Source organism: Tachypleus tridentatus, chromosome 8, assembly GCF_004210375.1.
Source record: "Tachypleus tridentatus isolate NWPU-2018 chromosome 8, ASM421037v1, whole genome shotgun sequence".
Lineage (NCBI taxonomy): Eukaryota > Metazoa > Arthropoda > Merostomata > Xiphosura > Limulidae > Tachypleus > Tachypleus tridentatus.
The window spans coordinates 35,571,099-35,592,025 of NC_134832.1; the positions used below are offsets into that span (position 1 = coordinate 35,571,099).

The 20,927-nt window shown below is 32.5% G+C and overlaps 1 protein-coding gene across 10 annotated transcripts in view; it reads left to right on the forward strand.

Annotated features, from left to right (window-relative positions):
• Positions 1-6,867: 6,867 nt before the first annotated feature.
• The window catches only part of LOC143222169 (A disintegrin and metalloproteinase with thrombospondin motifs 20-like), a 140,215-nt gene continuing 126,155 nt past the window's right edge, over positions 6,868-20,927 (forward strand). For 9 of the 10 annotated variants that reach the window (XR_013012048.1, XR_013012047.1, XR_013012049.1 and 6 more), the window contains exons 1-2: positions 6,869-7,171; positions 12,270-12,613. Coding sequence is in view for 6 of the 10 variants with exons in the window: in XM_076448240.1 (XP_076304355.1) it covers positions 7,102-7,171; positions 12,270-12,613 (414 nt within the window). In the remaining 4 variants the exon portion in view is untranslated. Of the gene's footprint in view, positions 7,172-11,715; positions 11,804-12,269; positions 12,614-20,927 lie in introns of all 10 variants that reach the window. The other variant, XM_076448244.1, reaches the window with a different exon arrangement.

A 20,927-nucleotide genomic window follows, 5' to 3' on the forward strand; every position in this document is an offset into this window, starting at 1 on the left:
TACCTATAACGGTGAGAAAATGCACTAAAGTAACATTCGTACTGTAACATTGCTCTCTAATCGGCCTAAAGGATAAGCAAAGTTTTGTCTACTAAGGACATGTTTTCGCTTGATCCTGTGCTTAATAACTAAAAAGAAGTGGGTAAAGTGAAACGCATAGCCTTCACCTGAAAGCCAATTCACAATCTTAAATTACAAGTACCTTCTCAAATATTGGATGTAAAGAAACATTTAAATAGCCACACGAAATGAATTAATGATATGGCCTTTTAACATGATGTTAATAAATAATATATTGGTGTCGTTTGTTATTAAGCACAAACTCCACAAAGGGATATTTGTGCTCTGTCCGCCACCGGTATCGAAACGTGGTTTCTAACAGTATAAGTCCGCAGACATAGAGCTGTGCTAATTAATACATATGTCTTTGTTGTATTTTGACAACTGAACTGTTTTTTTTATAATCTATTTTATTCGGAAAATCTTCACTGTTTTTTTATAGACTTCAGTAAATGTAATTAAATTTAGAGCAAGTTGTTGTTGTTTTGAATTAAACAGAAAGCTACTCAATGGGCTATCTGTGCTCTGCCCACCACGAGTATCGAAACCCGGTTTTTAGCGTTGTAAGTCCGCAGACGTACCACTGAGCCACTGGGGGGCATTAGAGTAAGAATACAACGAAAACAATAATTTCCCTTTCATTGGATCATTTTAAGGCATGGCAAATTATATCTGTTGGTAAATAATTATTAATATTCCTTATAAACTCAATTTTTACTATAAGACTTAATACAAGTTAAGGCGTGCGACTCGTAATCTGAGGGTCGCGGGTTCGCATCCCCGTCGCGCAAAACATGCTCGCCCTTTCAGCCGTACGGGCGTTATAATGTGACGATCAATCTCACTATTTGTTGGTAAAAGAGTAGCCCAATAGTTGGCGGTGGGTGGTGATGACTAGCTGCTTTCCTTCAGTCTTACACTGCAAACTTAGGGACGGCTAGCGCAGATAGCCCTCGAGTAGCTTTGTGCGAAATTCAAAACAAACAAACAATTAATACCTATTTTATCAATATTTACTTTCTGGACATTACTTTGGGAGAGTTTGAAAAACTCACTTGTGTGTGAAACAATAACATTACGAAATCACTTTTAGACTTGTTCCACACAAGGAATCCTGTTTATTTGACTCGCAACAAGTTTTATTCATAAAAACACAAAACGACTAAGAACAAAGTGCCACAACAATTAATACTATTGGAGCCATCGTCTTTTATGTATAATAAACTTTAAAATATTCAAAAATAGATGAAACTCAAGAACGTACCAGCAACCTTTACAGGAGATATTTTTATGTTTTCTGTTGAAAAATCAAAAGGAGAGAAAAGTAGGCCATTACAAATATGATTCGTGAGCTTAGACTGGTGTCCAGGTGTGGTTAAGTAATTAGTGTGCTTGGATCATGAAATCCCGGTGTTTTGCAAGTCGTTGTTGTAGAAATATGCTCCATCAGACGAGAGTAGCTCAAGAGTTAGTAATTAGTGCTTGATGTTAACAAAATGTCTTTTTCTCTAATTTATCAGTTCAACATTAGGGACGACTATCCGCACCGAGCTTTGTAGGGAAATGCTGAAACAAATAAACTTACTTAAATTAATCTAAACTAACAAAGCGATCTGCAGTTTGTACATGTTTTTAGACACTGACATTTCTGACATATATGGCTAATAATGTTATATCATACAGGCTTCATTGAGCATATTTACCTTTAACAATTTGTACAAACTATCCCTTTCAATTCAGAAGGAACAGAAACTAATGTTGTTTAAAAAAATTCTTGCGAAGTAGAGGGTTCGAAAGACTGACTCCAGTTTATACTGAAACAAAGTCCGATTGGCTTTTGTGAGAAAATTAAGCTTCTCATGCATAAGTTGACTATTGTATACATTCATCAACAAATAAAGAAATAAATTAAATTTCGCCAACCAGTTTTACCAAAATGTGTGTTTGTTTAAGACAAATAAATAAACATGCCTTTATATAGGTTATATACATCTTTTCTACCAAAAAATAGTACTATTAAGTGTTACAATTAACTAATCAGCAGAGTTGTGTCTATCTGTTTTAGAATTTAGTGTAACTGAATTTGATACAATATTTATTAGGTTAGCTCTTTTCCTACTATGTCAAGCCCAGCGTAGCAATCTGAGAGTCGCGGTTTTGAATCCCCATCACACCAAATATGCTCGCCCTTTCAGCGGTGGAGGTGTTATAACGGTATGACCAATCCCTCTATTCGTTGCTAAAAGAGTGGCCCAAAATTTGGCGGTGGGTGATGATGAACTGCCTTCCCTTTACTCTTACATTGTTAAATTAGGGACGCCTAGCGCAGGTAGCTCTCGTGTAGTTTTGCGCGAAATTAAAAATAAACAAACAAGCTACGTGTAATCTTATTTTCTGTCAATTATCCAACCAGGTGGTTAAGGCACTCGACTCGTAATCCGAGGGTCGCGGGTTCGAATCCTCGTTTCAACAAGCATGATCTCCCTTTCAGGCGCAGGGGCGTTATGTGACGGTTAATCCCACTATTCATTAGTAAAAGAGTAGTCTAAGAATTGGCGGTGGGTGGTAATGACCAGCTGCCTTCCCTCTAGTTTTAGCTTAATTATGGAAGGCTAGCGAAGATAGCCCTCAAGTAGCTTTGCTCGAAATTCAAAACAAACCAATCAATTATCTTATTTTATAAGACGGAAATTTTCAGTTAAGAGGTTATATTTAAAATGATTTCTTAGAATGTTCAATAAGAGTTTATTTTTAAGTGTTTAATCAAACTTCTACTTGAAAACTTGATTAAACTTGTTGAAACGTTGAATAAAACTAAAAAAAAACAACGATAAATTAGTTTTGTTTCTAAATGTCAACTGAATGTTTGCTTTTGAGTATTGAATAAAACTTCTTGAATCTTTCAATAAACGCTTTGAAATGACGAATACAACTTTTTAAAATATTGAATGCAAAACCTCTTTGCTGTCAAACTAATTTTTAAGCTTTTCTATCAACATAGAAACTTTTTATTACAAATTTTCTTTAATTACCTTGCCTCAGAAAGCTAAATTCAGGAAGCGTGAAAAACACAGTGAAAAGTTAATTTTCACGACTGACTGATATTAAATGAGAACTGAAAGTTAACACCTTATTCAATTAAAGAGTTCTCTTTTATTTGCCATGGTGTAGGATAGAATAAAATTTAATTTATTGCATGTTTTTAGCTGTCGAAGCAGCCAAATATTATTAGAATTATATTAGGCCTGTGGTATTTGAATGATGGTTAATCACCTTTCGACCTCTGGCCAATAATGCAAAGTTTTTATTCTTCATGACAAGAAATATACGAACTACTATGTCATTTTCTAACCTACTGATACAAGGATGTAAAAGAATAGGTTGTATCCAATTGAGGAAAAGAGTATCAGCTTCTATAAATGTTCAAAATGCCAGGCATGGACGACACATAACCGAGATAAGAATCTGTCAGCACTCAAACTTAAACTGAAACTTGCATTATCAAGCAAAATTAAGTCGTGAACAAAAAACTGTTATAATATCCGTACAAACAACATACGTAATCTTGAAACGTTACTCGTGGGATTACATTCGTATCAATTTTACCCAACTTTTCTTACAATCAGGACAAGTAAGGAGAATAGGATGAGCTTCCTTATTTAGGATAAGGATATGTTTTAATTCGTGGCATAGCACTGCTTCTGTAAATTTACAAATAATACATTGACTGTAGTTTAAGTTATCATGTGTATAGCTATATTTCGTGTAGATTGCAGTTACTCCAAATTAAACAGTTCTTTTGAAAAGTGCTAAAATGTAATATACAAAATAAAAATGCACCTTGCAACGTAATTTGATTATTTGTTCACCAGTAAAGGCTTGACTTGCACCGATAGAATTAATAGAATAAATTTAGAACAGTAGTGTTATCCTCACGTATTACACGTACCTGAAAAATACTTTACGCAGATTGTTGATGTTGTTGTCAAGTAACATTGTGTATTTTGAGATGCGTAGATTAAACATATGAAGACACACACGAAAAAAAATGGTTTATGTGTTTCTATTCTCAGTTGTTTTACAATGATTAAGAAGTCTTGATATGAGCATTTGAAATTAAAATTTTATTACCTTAGTTTAAAAATATACTCGAATCAATCTTCTTCTAAAGAATAATTTTATATTATAAAAAAGGTAGCTTACAAAGCATGAATATTATGTCAAAGAATAATAATGTTTTGGTTTCATGCCCTACTAGCAATTTTTATTATTATTCCTCTGTTTGACATTGAATTGATAAAACTAACGAAGGTTATAAAGCACGTAAAAGATCAAATAAACTTATATATTACCATAAGTTGCATCAGTTTTGTTAAAGATACAAACACACACTAAACTAGTTTGTTTGTTTGTTTGTTTTTTGAATTTCGCACAAAGCTACTCGAGGGCTATCTGTGCTAGCCGTCCCTAATTTAGCAGTGTAAGACTAGAGGGAAGGCAGCTAGTCATCACCACCCACCGCCAACTCTTGGGCTACTCTTTTACCAACGAATAGTGGAATTGACCGTAACATTATAACGCCCCCACGGCTGAAAGGGCGAGCATGTTTGGTGCGACGGGGATGCGAACTCGCGACCCTCAGATTACGAGTCGCACGCCTTAACACGCGCCATGCCGGACCACCACTAAACTACTTCAGAATGGCACGAGAAAATAATTTTGTTCAGAATTAAAATTATTAAATAATGTCTGTGCTTGTTAATAACATACATGATAACAACAAGAAGGATAAATTGTGGAGAATTCGAACAGTGTACTAATAGTGTTTGCATCTCAATTAAAGTTATTATGCATTTCTCACATCAACTCATAAGTTTTAAGACTGTGAAACTCTCTGGGGTCAAACTTTAACAGTAGTTGTAACTAGTGATGGAAAACTAAACTTGTGAATCAATACAGAATACATATTGTTCAATAGAACAATGACAACATATTTACCCGAACAGTTCTTTTATCTAATCTTCTTATTACTCAGTGTGTTATCCTAAAAAGAACTTTTAGACCAAACAAAGAGTAAACTTTGCACATATACTCTCAATTTGTTTCTAAACATGCATAAAATCTGCTTAATTTACCTAGGTGTACCTTATTCTGAAATTGATAAATATCTTGTTTCAAAGTTTATCTTATTATTCAATAGAAACTTGGAAAACTTAATTCTGCACGTAATGCATATCTGGGTTTTGTTTCATAATTCACTTTCATTACGCTTGATATCGCATCACTTTTCATAAACATTTCCTGGTATACTAGATATCGTTAAAATAACAGTTAAATGTCTATCAGGATGATGTGCTGAGGCGTTTCACCTATTTTACTATTATACTGCAGTGGTAAATCTGTACACAGCTCCCACACCATTAATATTCAGGTTATAGATTACTTTCAAAAATAAATATGTCATACTGAAGTATTATTATTATTGCAAGATTCAAATTATTTAGCTAACAAAAGGGGTTTGTCAGACTAGCAAATTGAAATAGTTGGATGAAGGAAAAAAGAAACTGACACATTAATAAAAGCCTCAAAGTATTCGTACATATAGTGAGCCTTAAATAACTTGCATAAAAGCCATTAAAACTGGCATTCAAACAATACAAGAGGTTTTTGAAGTATTAACTGTTTGAAAAAACAATGTTTCAGTAAAATAATTTAAAGTTTAGAATTAGACATGAAATAGTGATAACAAAAGAATTATAACTGGTCAGGTTAAATGAAAGCTCATTCAGGCACTGTTAGAAGTCTAAAATAGTATAGAAAAAATGAAAGCATAAATATATAATGACCTAAATCGACAAAGCAAGATGCCTTAAACTGCTGTTGGAAGGTAAAAAAATGAATAACAAACTGCGCAGTAGAAGAAAAAAGAAAATGTAAAGTTTATTGGCTCAATTTCAGGAGTCTTGGACTACTAATTCATGTATGAAAAGGTGGATTATATTTGTATCACCACTATAAAAGATATTTTTTCACTGAAACGCTGGAAAGTGGTGGATTTGTTTGTTTGTTTTTGAATTTCGCGCGTAAAGCTACTCGAGGGCTATCTGCGCTAGCTATCCCCAATTTAGTAGTGTAAGACTAGAGGGAAGGCAGCTAGTCATCACCACCCACCGCCAACTCATGGGCTACTCTTTTACCAACGAATAGTGGGATTGACCGTCACATTATAACGCTCCCACGGCTGAAAGTGCGAGCACGTTTGGTGTGATGGGGATTCAAACCCGCGACCCTTAGATTACAAGTCGAACGCCTTAACCCACCTGACCATGCCGGGCCTAAAAGTGTTCAATCTTCGAGGTGACTCAAGACCAGTAAAAACGAAAATATCGCTAAGTACCAAACAGTGCGGAGTGTTTTTAAGTAAAAGTAGGAATCTCAAATAATTAAATAATATAATAGCCCTTCAAGCACTGATGTGACATTCAAAGTGTTCGGACAATAAACAGAGCTTTCAAACATTAATGTGAGACTTAAAATATTCATGCTGTTAAAAAGTGACCGAAATAATGGAATTGTTTAAAACGTATAAATAGAAATTTCAAAAGATTTTATTTTTATTAATGAAGTCAAAGCTTTTTACATTGGACCCTTCATGTTTTTTAATTTACATAATTAAAGATAAACTACTTACACTTTTTATATAGCTCGTAGTATGTGATCAAAGAGGTAGTTCTTATTTTAACCACTAGGGCTTGACACTGTTCACGGTTTATATGTGTCCCAAATATAACACTAGGAAGAATTGTTTCCACACAGTACGCTGTGCAGACAGAGACATCGTGGGTTCGGGGAGCTTCGTCTGTCGTACTAAATTCAAAGGCGTCTATCAATGTTCCTAAGACTTTGTTGTGTGCTCACGTGATTTTGATCTGCCAGGTCATTGTGTCTTGCCTCCAATTAATCAAATTGAATGGCATGTGCCAAGATTGTTTCATCCAGTTTTTGAGTTGATAGTGCTTACGTGTTTTGGATTCTGTCACGATGTGGTGGGTACTCACATCTGTACTTCTTGCAGGAGTTACTGTAAAGAAAGCGTACTTTTTAAATACAGGTGAGTGCTTACACTAAATGTGTAATCTGATTTATTAATACTCGTTCGGAATGAGAAAAAGTAAAATTAATTTTATTTTAATATATATTAATTATTCCTGGCATTATATATTACACTTCTAGGTTTAGATTTGTATTCTTTATTTGATAGTTTGTTTTTCTTTTTGGTTGTGGGGACAAATATCGTGATTTGGATTACTTCTCAACATTTAGTTACCTATTAGTAACATAATATTTTACATATATTTTAGTGACAAAACATTTCACGTAACTGATAGAATCTATGGTAAGGTTTTGCTTCCCGACGAATTAAATGAGTCATATGGGCCATTAAAGAAATTCGGGTATTTATTTTTATTTTTTGAATCAGCCTTGCGCGTGGGTAACACTCAAGGTCTCGTACAACAAGCAATAATGCAGTTTAAAATTACTTCTAGATTTTGCTAAGTTGTTACTTCATAAATAAGTAGGCAAAATTCATAAAACTGTAATAGTTATTAAATGTAATGGCCCCTGTAGTAGTCGTAACATGTGATTTTAAAAAATCGCATATATGTGACGATAAACTCTATTTAAACATTTGAATTTTATTTCATAATAAAAACGAATCTCACCTTAAAATAGTTAAAATGAAAATAAATAACAATAAAACTTTTATATGGTATAATAGAACTCGAAAACTAAGTAAATAAAAATCTGCTTGTACCCAAACGTGAATCTACATAAAAATTGACTTGCGACATAGATAAAATGGGTACAATTAGACGCGCTGATGCATACATATGAATGAAAGGCAACGTGGGCGAAAGCTTGGGTTCATAGCAAGCGTTAATCGGTAATATCCTAGTTTAATATGACAAATCTCGCACACCAAAAGTGTGCTTGTCAGACGAAATGAAGGATTTACCGATTCTAGTCATTCTGGTCATTACATTCATTCACAGCTATCAAATGAGATTAAACTTATTACTTCAACGCTTTTGATTATTTCGATACTAAAATAACAAAACCTAAAGAAAACGTAAGCTATCGTTACTCTTGAACCCTTAATTTACATATAATACACTAATAGGATATAGTTTCATTGTTAAGAAAGAATTGACAGAAAGTAGTGCCCATAGGATTTGTTAAAAATGGAGAATGAATTGTTTCTAACTTATGTCCTAAGCCCGGCATGGCCAGGTGGGTTAAGGCGTTCGACTCGTAATCTAAGGGTCGCGGGTTTGAATCCCCATCACACCAAACGTGCTCGCACTTTCAGCCGTGGGAGCGTTATAATGTGACGGTCAATCCCACTATTCGTTGGTAAAAGAGTAGCCCATGAGTTGGCGGTGGGTGGTGATGACTAGCTGCCTTCCCTCTAGTCTTACACTACTAAATTGGGGATAGCTAGCGCAGATAGCCCTCGAGTAGCTTTGCGCGAAATTCAAAACAAACATACTTATGTCCTAAGCTTGATCATGAAAGTTATAAGTAGTGAATTCTTTAATTCATATCGCATATAAACATGAGTGTGTAAAATAGCTCAGGAATTTTTTCTGAGTATCATTCCGAACATAATTTAAGTTTTTACTTAATATTGAATAGAACAAAATACATCGTTCTGCCTTTGTTACGAGAATTCAGTGTTTAGTTAATTTGACTTTAGTTCTGATTTGTACTAGTATTATTAATAAAATATTTTTGTAATATAGTAATAATAAAAAAAGGTGGATGTAGCAATAAAAACACCGAAAAAATATTCCAGTTTGTATTTCTAATAAATTGGCTGACACACTCCCTATTTTGTTTCTTAAAATAATGGTGATTTTTTAATACATTATTATATTTCAACCCTTCTTAGATGTTTAGTTAAGAATTATTTTATCCACATTAATTTAACATATATTATTTTCTAAAATGATAGACAAACACCTGTAAAATTTAGAGACTACTTGGGATATTACAAATTGTTTTATTTCAATGTAAATACATAAATATGTTAGATTTTTACAGAAAGTCGGAAATAATGAACGTAATTATTATTATATCATTAGTATTTTCAACAATGACGTTTATGGATTCTTGTTTTTTTAACAATACGATTTGCTCAAAACCAATACTTCAGTTTCAATGAAGAACAGAGGGAGGCTTCTGAACTGGTTTGGCTTAAATATACTTTAACACGAAGTTTGGTTAACTTCCATATTTATAAATTATATTTAGAAACCTCTCCCTGCATATATATAGTCATTCAAAAATATTAACAGTATTATCCGTTTCTGAAATTAATATTGTGATAGAGTAAGAATAAGTGTATAGGTACATTTTTATACAACTACCACATCCAGCCAAAAAGACAGTTTTAGTGAAGACTATATTTTGCTCTTTTAGAATTTTCGCGCAAGGTTATCCCTAATATTCAAGCTACAGCTGGGAGCTAGTGGAGTTTTGGCTTTTATGACCTGAATCTATCAACACTTGCAGAAATAGTACAAATGAATCTTTCAGTCTCGGCAAAGTAGCAGTTTTGTGTATTAATATAGATCGTGTCCTTGGTTATGCTTTGATTAAAATTAAACTTAAAACGTACCCATATCTCAACCTTGTGAACGCTGTTTATTCAGTAACATTATAGTTGTAATCATTTCCTAAAATAACAACTAATCTGAGTAAAAGGTAGTTTCATAGCATTGAGAAACGTAACTGATTTATATATTTCTAGAGGATAGTCTTGTTGTTTTATTTTGGTTCTAGCATAAAGAATATGAATTTATAACAAATGTGACTGTCATATCACTCTTCGGAATATACAAGGTGACGGTGTTGTTTCTGACGCAGCAGTTAAAAAACAAGAACAAAAACTTAGCTGTTTTCTTTACTTTGAAGCTCCTATTTGCGGTTTAGAATATGTTGGTCTAAACTCTAATTATGTTTTTTTTTCAGTTTTCTATCCGTCATCTTTAATGATTTAGTGCTTTCATTGTACTAAGAAAAGTGTTAAATATACATTTTCTTTTAGTTGTGTTTAAGGTTGCTGGGTAATATATTACTTGCACAACGTGTTCAAGGTTTATACGTAATATATCTTAATACCACTGTTTAATATTCGTGGAAGGTGTTTCATTTAATCACACTTTTCATTATTCAGAGAAGATAATTATAGTAATAATTGTGACCAGTATTCCTGGAATAAGTGTGTTGCAATCGCAACGTTCAGTTTTGTGGAAAATATGTTTTTTTTTATTGTCGAAAATGTCTTAATCACAGTATCAAGTGTTCCTAGAAGATTGTTCTTAGTGACAATATTTAGTGTTCTTGAAATAGACGTAGTTCTGATAAAGGTGGTATGTCATTATCACAGTTGGTTTTGTGTGCATTTTAGAGATACGTATCAGTCGCAGATAATTTCGTACACTGAGAATAACATGACTTCAGTGTCAGAACTTTACTTTTCGACTAGGCTAACTGCTTTTAATCATCACGATAGAGAGAAAAATGTTAAATGGGGACAGTGGGAACAGTTAATAGTTTCTGTTCTTTTGTACAAATTAATAGCCTTAAATGATGGAGAATCCAATAAAATGATTTAAACACTACAACCAATATTTCGCTTGAATGAAACCAAATGCATATAAAATGTCCTTCCCAAGAGATTCAACTAATCTAGCTCAATTCAGCTGTTCATTTAACTAGTTATTGGAATCCTTCATTCGTTTTATGATAACTACATTAAATAAGAAATTGTTGTTTTTATTCAAGTTTAATTAACTGGTCTGTAAAGAGTTTTGGTTGGTTTTACGACCACGTTTATCTTCTGATACCGTGAAGAATAACTTTGATGTTGAAACGTTTTACATGTAGCAGAAGATTCACATGATTTTTTTTTTGTAAACTGAAAGAAAATTAAAAAGACAGATATGTAGAAATAACTCGTTATTCGTCCCTTGTCACACGAGCGTCAAAAGCAAAATATATATAAAATTGTATGTAGTTATTTGAACACTAGAAAATAAGTTTGGGAATGGGAGCTTCTCGGTCATAATACTGCCACTCAGTTTAACAGTTAATAGTTTCTGTTCTTGGGTGACTCACTTCCTGCTGTAGTATAAAGGAAACTAAAATATATTAAATTTGGTATATATATGGAGAGCACATTCAATTTATTGTCATGTGTGTGTTTAACGGACTACAGTACACCATGTCATTCCAAATTATATAGCATAAAACTCGGTTGTGAAAGAAAGTAATTTTTCGTTTTTTGTCTTATTAAAACTAGTTTAAAAAAGTTTAATTAATCATCCTATAAAAGGTACAGACACGAAGATCTGCTAAATGCTATACCTTCGTAGACTATTTCTGTCATTACTAGAATTCAAGATGATTTCTACGTTTCGTATTATATGCAGTTATAAATATTTATTTGTGACACAAGGAAACATTTTTCTATTTTATTTTAAACTGTCACATTCCACTTGTTTGTTAATGTGTGTGTGTGTGTGTATATATATATATATATATAACATTTTTTTTTTCTCTACGTCAATCTCAAACGGGCATCTTCAGACGAATGACGCTCTCAAGAAAAAGCTTAATGTAATGATACGAAATCACCAATAAAGAAAGAGGAAGATAATTTGCTGTTTTTCACGCAGTTAAGTGAAATCTAGTTTCATGCAAAAACATTAGCTGATCTTATTTACCTTAAAACTTTTACCATACTAATGGGCCCGGCATGGCCAAGTGTGTTAAGGCGTTCGACTCGTAATCCGAGGGTCTCGTGCTCGAATCCCGTTCGCACCAAACATGCTTGCCCTTTCAGCCGTGGGGACATTATAATTTTAACCCCACTATTCGTTGGTAAAAGAGTAGCCCAAGAGTTGGCGGTGGGTGGTGATGACTAGCTGCCTTTCCTCTAGTCTTACATTGCTAAATTATGGACGGCTAGTGCAGATAGCCCTCGAGTAAATTCAAAAGCCCGAAATTCAAAAACAAACGATACTAATTTTTAATTAGATAAATATGTTAAACAATTGGTTAAAATCTCCGAGATATGATTTAAATCTTGTATTTCTGTTCGTATGTGATTGATGATATGATATCTAATCAATTATTTTCAGATTCTCAAGTGAGTTCGTTGCCCACTAAATCTCAGCTGGTGCACCCCGTTCGTCTCGATGCCAGTGGACGTCCTTTTCCTGGTGGTCAACACTACCGCCGGTGGAGTTTAGAAGACTGGAAACAAAAAGTATTTTATAGATGGGTTGCTTATAACAAAACATTCCTCTTGCAGTTACAAAAAGATGATAATTTTATAGCTCCCCAATTTCATCATCACACTGTGGAATTATTAGATGAAAATACAACGTTGTGGATACGGCCATTTCCAGAAAGGTGTTACTACAATGGCTATGTTGAAGGGGACAATCGATCCCGTGTCTCCCTTAGTCTTTGTAAGGGAATGGTAAGTATTGCATGTAACCAAAATTGTTACGTAAAGTATTATATTTATTAAGAATTATTATGTTATTTTGTTCTCGGCACACTATAAGGTTTTCTTACACCAGGTGTTAGTTTTTATTCTAATGCATCCATCATATCTGTGATGAACACTAATTCAGAGGTTCTTTGCTGATTCTTCTTTACACATTGACATATTACAATGTGGTATTAATTTTATGTTTTCTAAAATCATTAGTTTCAACTCATTTTCAATTATATACGATGCGTTTACGTATTACCAATGAAAACTTGTTCATGTTTTTCCCATGGGTGTTTTGCGAAATTGTGAAATTAACTATTTGTAATTATAAATTTTTTCTTGAAATTTGTTTTCGGGATAACCTGCTTTCAGGGCTATGTTTAGATGACAGAACATTAACAGTTTCTCATGGTCAAGTGCGTAAGATAAGATAGACTTCAAAACTACCTTTGATGAAATGTATTATGAAATACATTTTTATTTATATACATCTTTTTATCACAAACTAATTAATGTGAAAGAGGTAACATCTTATTTTCTTGATCATACGGTGCAATAAGAATCTACCTCCTTATCATATTTGATCTTCCTATTTCTGACTGTTGGGTTTTATTGGAGTGCATTTCGTGATCTCGTGATATAGAAAGGTTTGCACAGTTCCTGAAGCTTCCTTGTTAACTTATATATGAAAACCCATAATTCTTGAATTACTTGTATAACATATAATTTTACATAGATCCAAAATATCTTCAGTTATAGCCATTTTCTTAATTTATACGTCAAAGACAAAGGTTAAGCATGAAAAGACGAGGCAGGATCTGTGACATTTTAAGATTTAAAACTCCCTGTGATCAAGGTACACCATTATGCTAGATAGAAACTCTACAACATTATTAAATTGATATGTTGCATAGATTACAATAATATTAAATTATACACTACCCTTGATATAATATTTTTACGTTTAAAAAAATTGTAGTCTCTCAGAACATTCGCATCGACGATATAAAATGAGATCAAAATATATATCCTTAGAACATTTTGTTATTAAAGACATAATACAAAATCGGATGACACACCCTTAAACAGCCTGTGCTCAAATTTTTATGGTACATCTATGTGATCGACTACTAAATATTCTGTGATAAATTTAAAATATTAAGATCAATAGTAAACATTTAGAAAACAGTACAATTAAGATATTCTAAACATATCAGTATACAGAATACTATAATTTCTTGTGGAAATGTAATAACATGAGATTAATGTTGGGGACTTAAAACACACGTAATTATATTATATGCCCAATCAATCATATCGTATATCCAGAGCATAGATATAATGTGAAAATAATTAGTAAAATCTCAGAGCCTACTATAATAAAAATATAGCCATGAGATAACAGAGTAGATCAAAAAAGTATTTTGGGTTCAATGTATTAGTGTATGATAAGGTCATAGGCTCTTAGAATTTTATGTTTAAAGCATAAGAAAACTTCATATTGTAAAGATTTGTAATGCACTATGGTGAAGAAAATATTGTAAATTAGAAGTTAAATCCAAGATGTCGATCTCTTTTAATAGAATTGTTGGCTTCTACAGCGCTAGGAGCCACAAGAAGTCTGAGACACATTTGATACAAACACTAGGATCTACGCTGAACTGTATTCTATCCTTACTTTAATTATTCAGTGGTAAAAGGCACGATTGTTTTTACTTATGTAAAAATCACTCTCATGTTTTTATAAAGAAATATTAAGAGAATTTTGAAATTAGCTGAACTATCATCGCATCACACTTTTCAGTTGACTAGTGGATATCCAACTTCTTATTTTTTTTGTAGCTTAGCAAAGACAATAAAGCAATAAGTTCTTCCATACACTCAGTATACATTTGTTAATTCCCTTGTGCTGATATTAGTGGAGAGTGTGTGTATGTGTGTCCTCCAAGACGTGCCGACAAACATTGAGAAATGCAAAGTTCAATAAGCACTAATAAGATCTAATCACAAAATCAAATAAATTTTATAGTGTTTGATATTTCTGTAACCAAGGCGGTTTTGCCAAAAATTAGTAGTGCATGTGCCTAACAGAAAGCGGGATTTTAACACCCAATACTCTGTAAAAGAAACAATGAATAATTTTATACATAGTCTAAACAAATCTCAATGATGACTAATTATTAAATTATATTCCGTGATGACGAGAAAACCCACTTGTAGAGAAAAATATATGTGTAAAAACGGCTGGTATCGGTTGAGAAAAATTTTTATGTAGAGGAGCGAACAACGTTTCGACCTTCTTCGGTCATCGTCAGGTTCACAAAGAAAGAAAGGAGTAACTGACCGTTAACTGACCACATGTTTGGAGGGGGTTGTGTAATTGAGTGTAGGAATGTAGAACCGATACACGATTTAAAACAGAAATCCACCGAAAAATCACCCATACTAAACTATACATTCCTTAGGACTCAGCACATGAAACAAAACAAAAATTGAACGTACTAAGAAACCAAATAAACACAGCCATAAAACTATTTTTACCAGATAAAATTAACGATGAATTAGACAAAATAAAACAATACTTCATGAACATCAATAAGTTTCCTCCACAAACCATAGAAAACATTATACGCACACACCTAGACAAAAAGCAAAATCAACTAAATATATCCCACGGATTAAAAAATCACGAAACCATATACTGCTGCATACCATATATTCCCGACATCAGCAGAAAAATAACCAACATTTGGCAAAAACTAATAACAAAATATGACATTCCAGTTAATACCAATTTTATTTAAAAACCAGACACAAAACTGAGGTATATACTATGTAAAAACTACACTGACAAACATTATTTATAAAATACAAAGTGATAACTGCCACGACGTCTATATTGGAGAAACAAGTAGACAAATAGAAACCAGATTCAAAGAACACAAAAAGTCACCTTCACACGTTTTCAAACACTGCAAGTCAAATAAACACAACATAACCAATAAAAACATCCAAATATTAAATAAAGAAACAAATATAAACAAGCGCAAAATTAAAGAAGCCTTACCTATACAACAACTCAAGCCCAAAATAAACCAATACAAAGGAACACCTTTATACCTATATTAATAAATATATCCAACACATAAGCACGCCCTCTACATTCCTACACTCAATTACACAACCTCCTTTAAACATATGATCAGCTATCGGTCAGTTACCTCTTTTTTCTTTGTGAACCTGACGATGACCGAAGAAGGTCGAAACGTTGTTCGCTCCTCTACGTAAAAAGTTTTCTCAACCCAAACCAGCCGATTTTACATATATATTAAATTATATTGTTTATTTCATATGAAAATACCTGCTAGACAATGATCCATATATTATTTTATAGTGTATTTCTAAACGAATAATATTTTAAATTAGTTATTTAAGAAATAAAATGTTGAGTTATGCTTATGTTTTCAAAGAACTAAGAAGTAAAAAAATCAATCTGTGCGGCAGTCAAAAGGCTATGTTGACCTGCTGCTTTAATAACACAAACACATGAGAAAAAATCAATCTGTGCGGCACTCAAAAGGCTATGTTGACCTGCTGCTTTAATAACACAAACACATGGTGACACATTTCATGTGGATGGAATACCAATTCATTGCAAGTTAACCTCCCACCTACTAACAGCTGGTACTTGTCATTACAACTGGGTAGACTGAAATAGTTAGGGTAAAGTGTGCTTAAGAACACAAGACCATGTTGCAAGCAAGCCTCGAGCTCACAACCTTCCGAATGTGAATCCGTAGCGCGAAGCTAGCTACTAAACCACGCTTTTGATTTGATTATGGCTTAGTTATTAACATTTACTTTAATTTATACAATAAAGCACTTTATTTACTGTATTATTTATACATAAAAAATATATACTAGTTTTTATAAAGTACACAAAAATTGAATGCAATTTTTCTCATCTAGTAAGGTGAAAAAAAAATCAAGTTTACTGAGCTGGCGAATGGAATTCAAATCCATATAATACTCCAAAATATTCCTCTTACTTGAAGTTATTAACGGGTTCTCAGGGTGACAGTGAAGCACCTTAATGCCTATCATACATGTTAATGGATTGACTGTCCGTATTTCTATGCATGACAAAGATACTGTGACATTTGCCGCCGTCTCTAATTTTGAACTATTAATCAGAGAGAAGGCGGAAAATATCACAGTATCTTTGCCATACATAGAAATACGGAAAACTAAGTTCATTTGATAAAGAACAAAGTTTCGCAGATATTCGTCACAAAACAATACTTTCAGCCTCAAGTCCAGCCAAACAAAATTTGAATATGTTTATGATAAACTTGTTGCCATCTGCTCACGTCGGTGATACGTCAACAAAACATGTGTCCAGATACAGCATTTTAAATAAACTGGTGAAAAGACAAAGACAGTTTAAAGTGAGCACCTGAATACCGGTATGAAATTCAACTTGTTTGTAAAGGGAGGTTACTCAAACATTACAAATTAAAGCGAAAATGTTGAAATTCTGGTGGTCACATTTTATTTGGAAGAGTAAATAATTTGTTAGAATAACATAATTTTTATATCTTATTTGCTTTAAGTTTTTACCTGATACCTATTTCGTTCTTACTTAACTGAAAACAAACTCTCAGACATCTGTTTTTTTTCTGAGAGTATTATCGTTTTTTCTGCTCTGTACTAGAATGTTCTACTGTTAGAAGAGTATTATCGTTTTTTCTGCTCTGTACTAGAATGTTCTACTGTTAGAAGAGTATTATCGTTTTCTTTGCTCTGTACTAGAATGCTCTACTGTTAGAAGAGTATTATCGTTTTCTCTGCTCTGTACTAGAATGCTCTACTGTTAGAAGAGTATTGTCGTTTTCTCTGCTTTGTACTAGAATGCTCTACTGTTAGAAGAGTATTATCGTTTTCTCTGCTCTGTACTAGAATGCTCTACTGTTAGAAGCTCGAATAATGCTGATGCTTTTTTCTTATAAAACAGAAAGTTTTCGAAAGTAAAAAAAAAATTAGGATCCTAATAATTCGTATTATCGTTAAAGATAAATACATTACTTCTTAAAGTTATTTTCGCTTATTCATCTCAACAACTATATGATTTTAAAGAAAAAGGCCAACCATCCGTTATTCAGTGAACTACTTTGTCGCGGATGAGTCTTGCCATGCTTTATGGGCTGATTTATCATCACTGTCTGCAACATTGTGTTGACGCAACGAAAGTAGTTGAAACTATGTCTTTATTTCCATCAACACTCAAGACTACAGACTGGTAGTATAGATAACACGCTGGTAATAAATAATACAGAGGAAAATAGAATACAACAGTTTTCTTTGAATGCATATGGAAAATTTTTGACTGGTAGAAAAATCGTTTCAGTGATTTATTAGTTACATTCATATGGAAGTATTTTCGATACAAAAGACTTCTATGATGACTTATTTATTTGAAACTATTAATTTAAGTGTTTCATATTGTATAGAATGTACTTTTTCATGAAATTTCATCATTTCAATTCCAAAGGATATATTGGTCTAATTCTGTTAAACGTACTTAACAAAATCAAAGTATGAAAATCATTTTTAGATCTAGTAACAGAAGTTTAAAAATATTGTTACTCATTTGTTACTGTAGTTATAGGTATAAATATAAATTTTAAGATCTAAAATATGATATATTAAAATAATATCAATATTATTTATAACAATTTACAAATTCCTATACAAGTGTGCACCAATTGCATGGTGTCTGTTACATAAGATGGCAAAGAAACTTTTAAACTAATATTTCGCAATTATTCAAAACTTCTTCTCGGTGGACGCAGCAGATAGCCTGATGTAGCTTTGCTATAAGAAAACACACGCACGCACACACTTTTTAAAACTTAATATATTTGAGTTAAATTTATCGAGGTTATCGAAGCTCTAGCATGTTACGATAAAACAGTTATGTTACAGCTCGTGCTCTTTGTATCCATAAGCATGTACTGCAACATGAGAATAGATTATGGTATGGTGTTTGTAATTTTCATATGTAAGTAGTGAAAGGTGTCAAGAGTTTAACTAATATGTGCGTAGGTTAAAACACTTATATTAAGTTACGTTTGTGGTTTATGACTAGATTCGAACATATTCAAGTTTCTCTTCATAAATTATTAAAATAGACAACTTGTCAACCTTGAAAACTGAATAAATCGTTAAATTCGCCCACATGTGTTCGGAGTGAAAAGAAGAATAGAAGATTGTGTTGCTTCCGAAACTTTTGGTTTACTGAAAAACTTTAACCAATGGAAATCGAATTAAATTTAAAGTTGTAACAATATTAATTTTGTTCTATAATATGTAGAAACATCGTTATGTTGACATTCTGAGTTCATTATCATTTGTTAAGACCACTCAAACTCGGTAGCTCAACGTTAGTACTATAACCTGTTTTTTATATCCTTATGTATCTTCAGAAATTTCTGATTGCCGATCTTATTTATTGTTATAGACTAAAATAATTTGCAACAAGACGTGTATTTATTTGAAACTTCTTAAAATCCTTAAGTTTTGGAAAGTTTTTCTTGACCTTAAAATTATTGAGAGGAACCATAATGAGCCAGCACCACACGAATTTTAAAAAATGGAACAAAAATATACAGTCTATGTCGCTTATTACAACTGTTTTTGCATATGTATCCTACACTGAGAGTATATTATTTTACCAGCTTTTTATTGAGTGCTTTACATTGAGTGTTGTAACAGGTGTATAAACTTAACATTACTCAAAATAATACATCATGTGGATATCATTGTTTGTGAATATACAAAAGTCAGTATTTTGAAGATTAAGTGAATGGTATTTTCAATGCACAATCATCTGTTTCGAAAATGTAACCTCTACCAACCCATCCAACACACATACTGAAAGAGTACGTTGGAGGAGTTTGCTGTATTTTCTCCTGTACACACATAAGCGAAACCTCATTTGTCTGGTTAATGTAAACTCAAAAGGACTTCAAATTGAGTACATGTTTTAATAAGTTTTTTTTCTTACTTACCCTTGAGTGAAGTATTTATTATATGTACAGGAGGAGGAAGTCATTGTAGACGACTTTTTTGAACATTACAGTATTTACGTGAGAGTAGTTTGGATGAGGCAAAATATACCTCCATACCTCTTCTTTATGAGTAAATGACGAGCTTGAAAATAATCTGTTTATTTCATTCTTTGTTAAATAGAAAATTATTTTGTATATTTTCAAACCACCGTTACAAACTTTGGGTCTGATGTTTTCAATGAGAACCGATATTGTAAAGGTTGCCCTTTGCATTAGTAAGTGAGTGATATACAAGGATTTGAAAATAAAAAGGAATTAGAACAAGACATTATGTATTTTCAAAGCAGTCAAGATTTAATTCGTTGATAGTGAATAACTTAGTACATATTTGTAACTAAGACGCAAGTCTCGTATTAAGCAAACCATTGAGATTTTTGATGTTATACTAACAAATCAAAATTTTCCAGGATCATTAGGTATATTCATATTCAAAATGTAACAAAGTATCGATAAGCTATCTTGTACTTAAATGATGTGTTTCAAGAAAAGTTTGATGTTCACTTTTTGTTTTAAAAAAACTCACAATTATTTAATACTCAATTCTAAAAATAAGACAGTTTCCAGTCACAAAAATACAATAAAATATCAATAAATTACTATACAAGATTAAAATCAGTAAAAAGCCTGACGATACTGTAAAACAGTGTCATACTGTCTCATACATGTTTCCACGTATATTAATGCGTCATCGTTCCTGGCCCAAGAAGTTTTCATTTACTGATAAAATTGAAAATTAGTTCGTTATTTTAAATAAGTTGTAATTCTTAACCTTTCTTTGTAGTCTATAGTATTTTAAGTTGTTAAGAAGTGAGAAAATATTGTAATATTTATACAAAATATTTGGAGTTAAAATCAGTTAAAGGGAGAACACATTTAGCTAATAATCTAATTTTTACAAGTCTTAGATTTGTGAGGCGAAATTTTGGAGACATTACAATACATGTATGGTTGATCTAAAAAATCTAGAGAAAACTAACCATGCAGTGAATGCACCTGTCCTAGCCTGTCAGTCCAAGGGCTCATGGTTTGCGTCCCTTTGCCATAAAATATATTACTTTCTGGGTGCACCATAAAGGTGATACTGAAATATCACTATTCAGTCGGACAAGATTCAGCGGTTGGTGTTTTTGATTAGCTGCCTTTTTTCTAGTCTATCCATCCAAAAT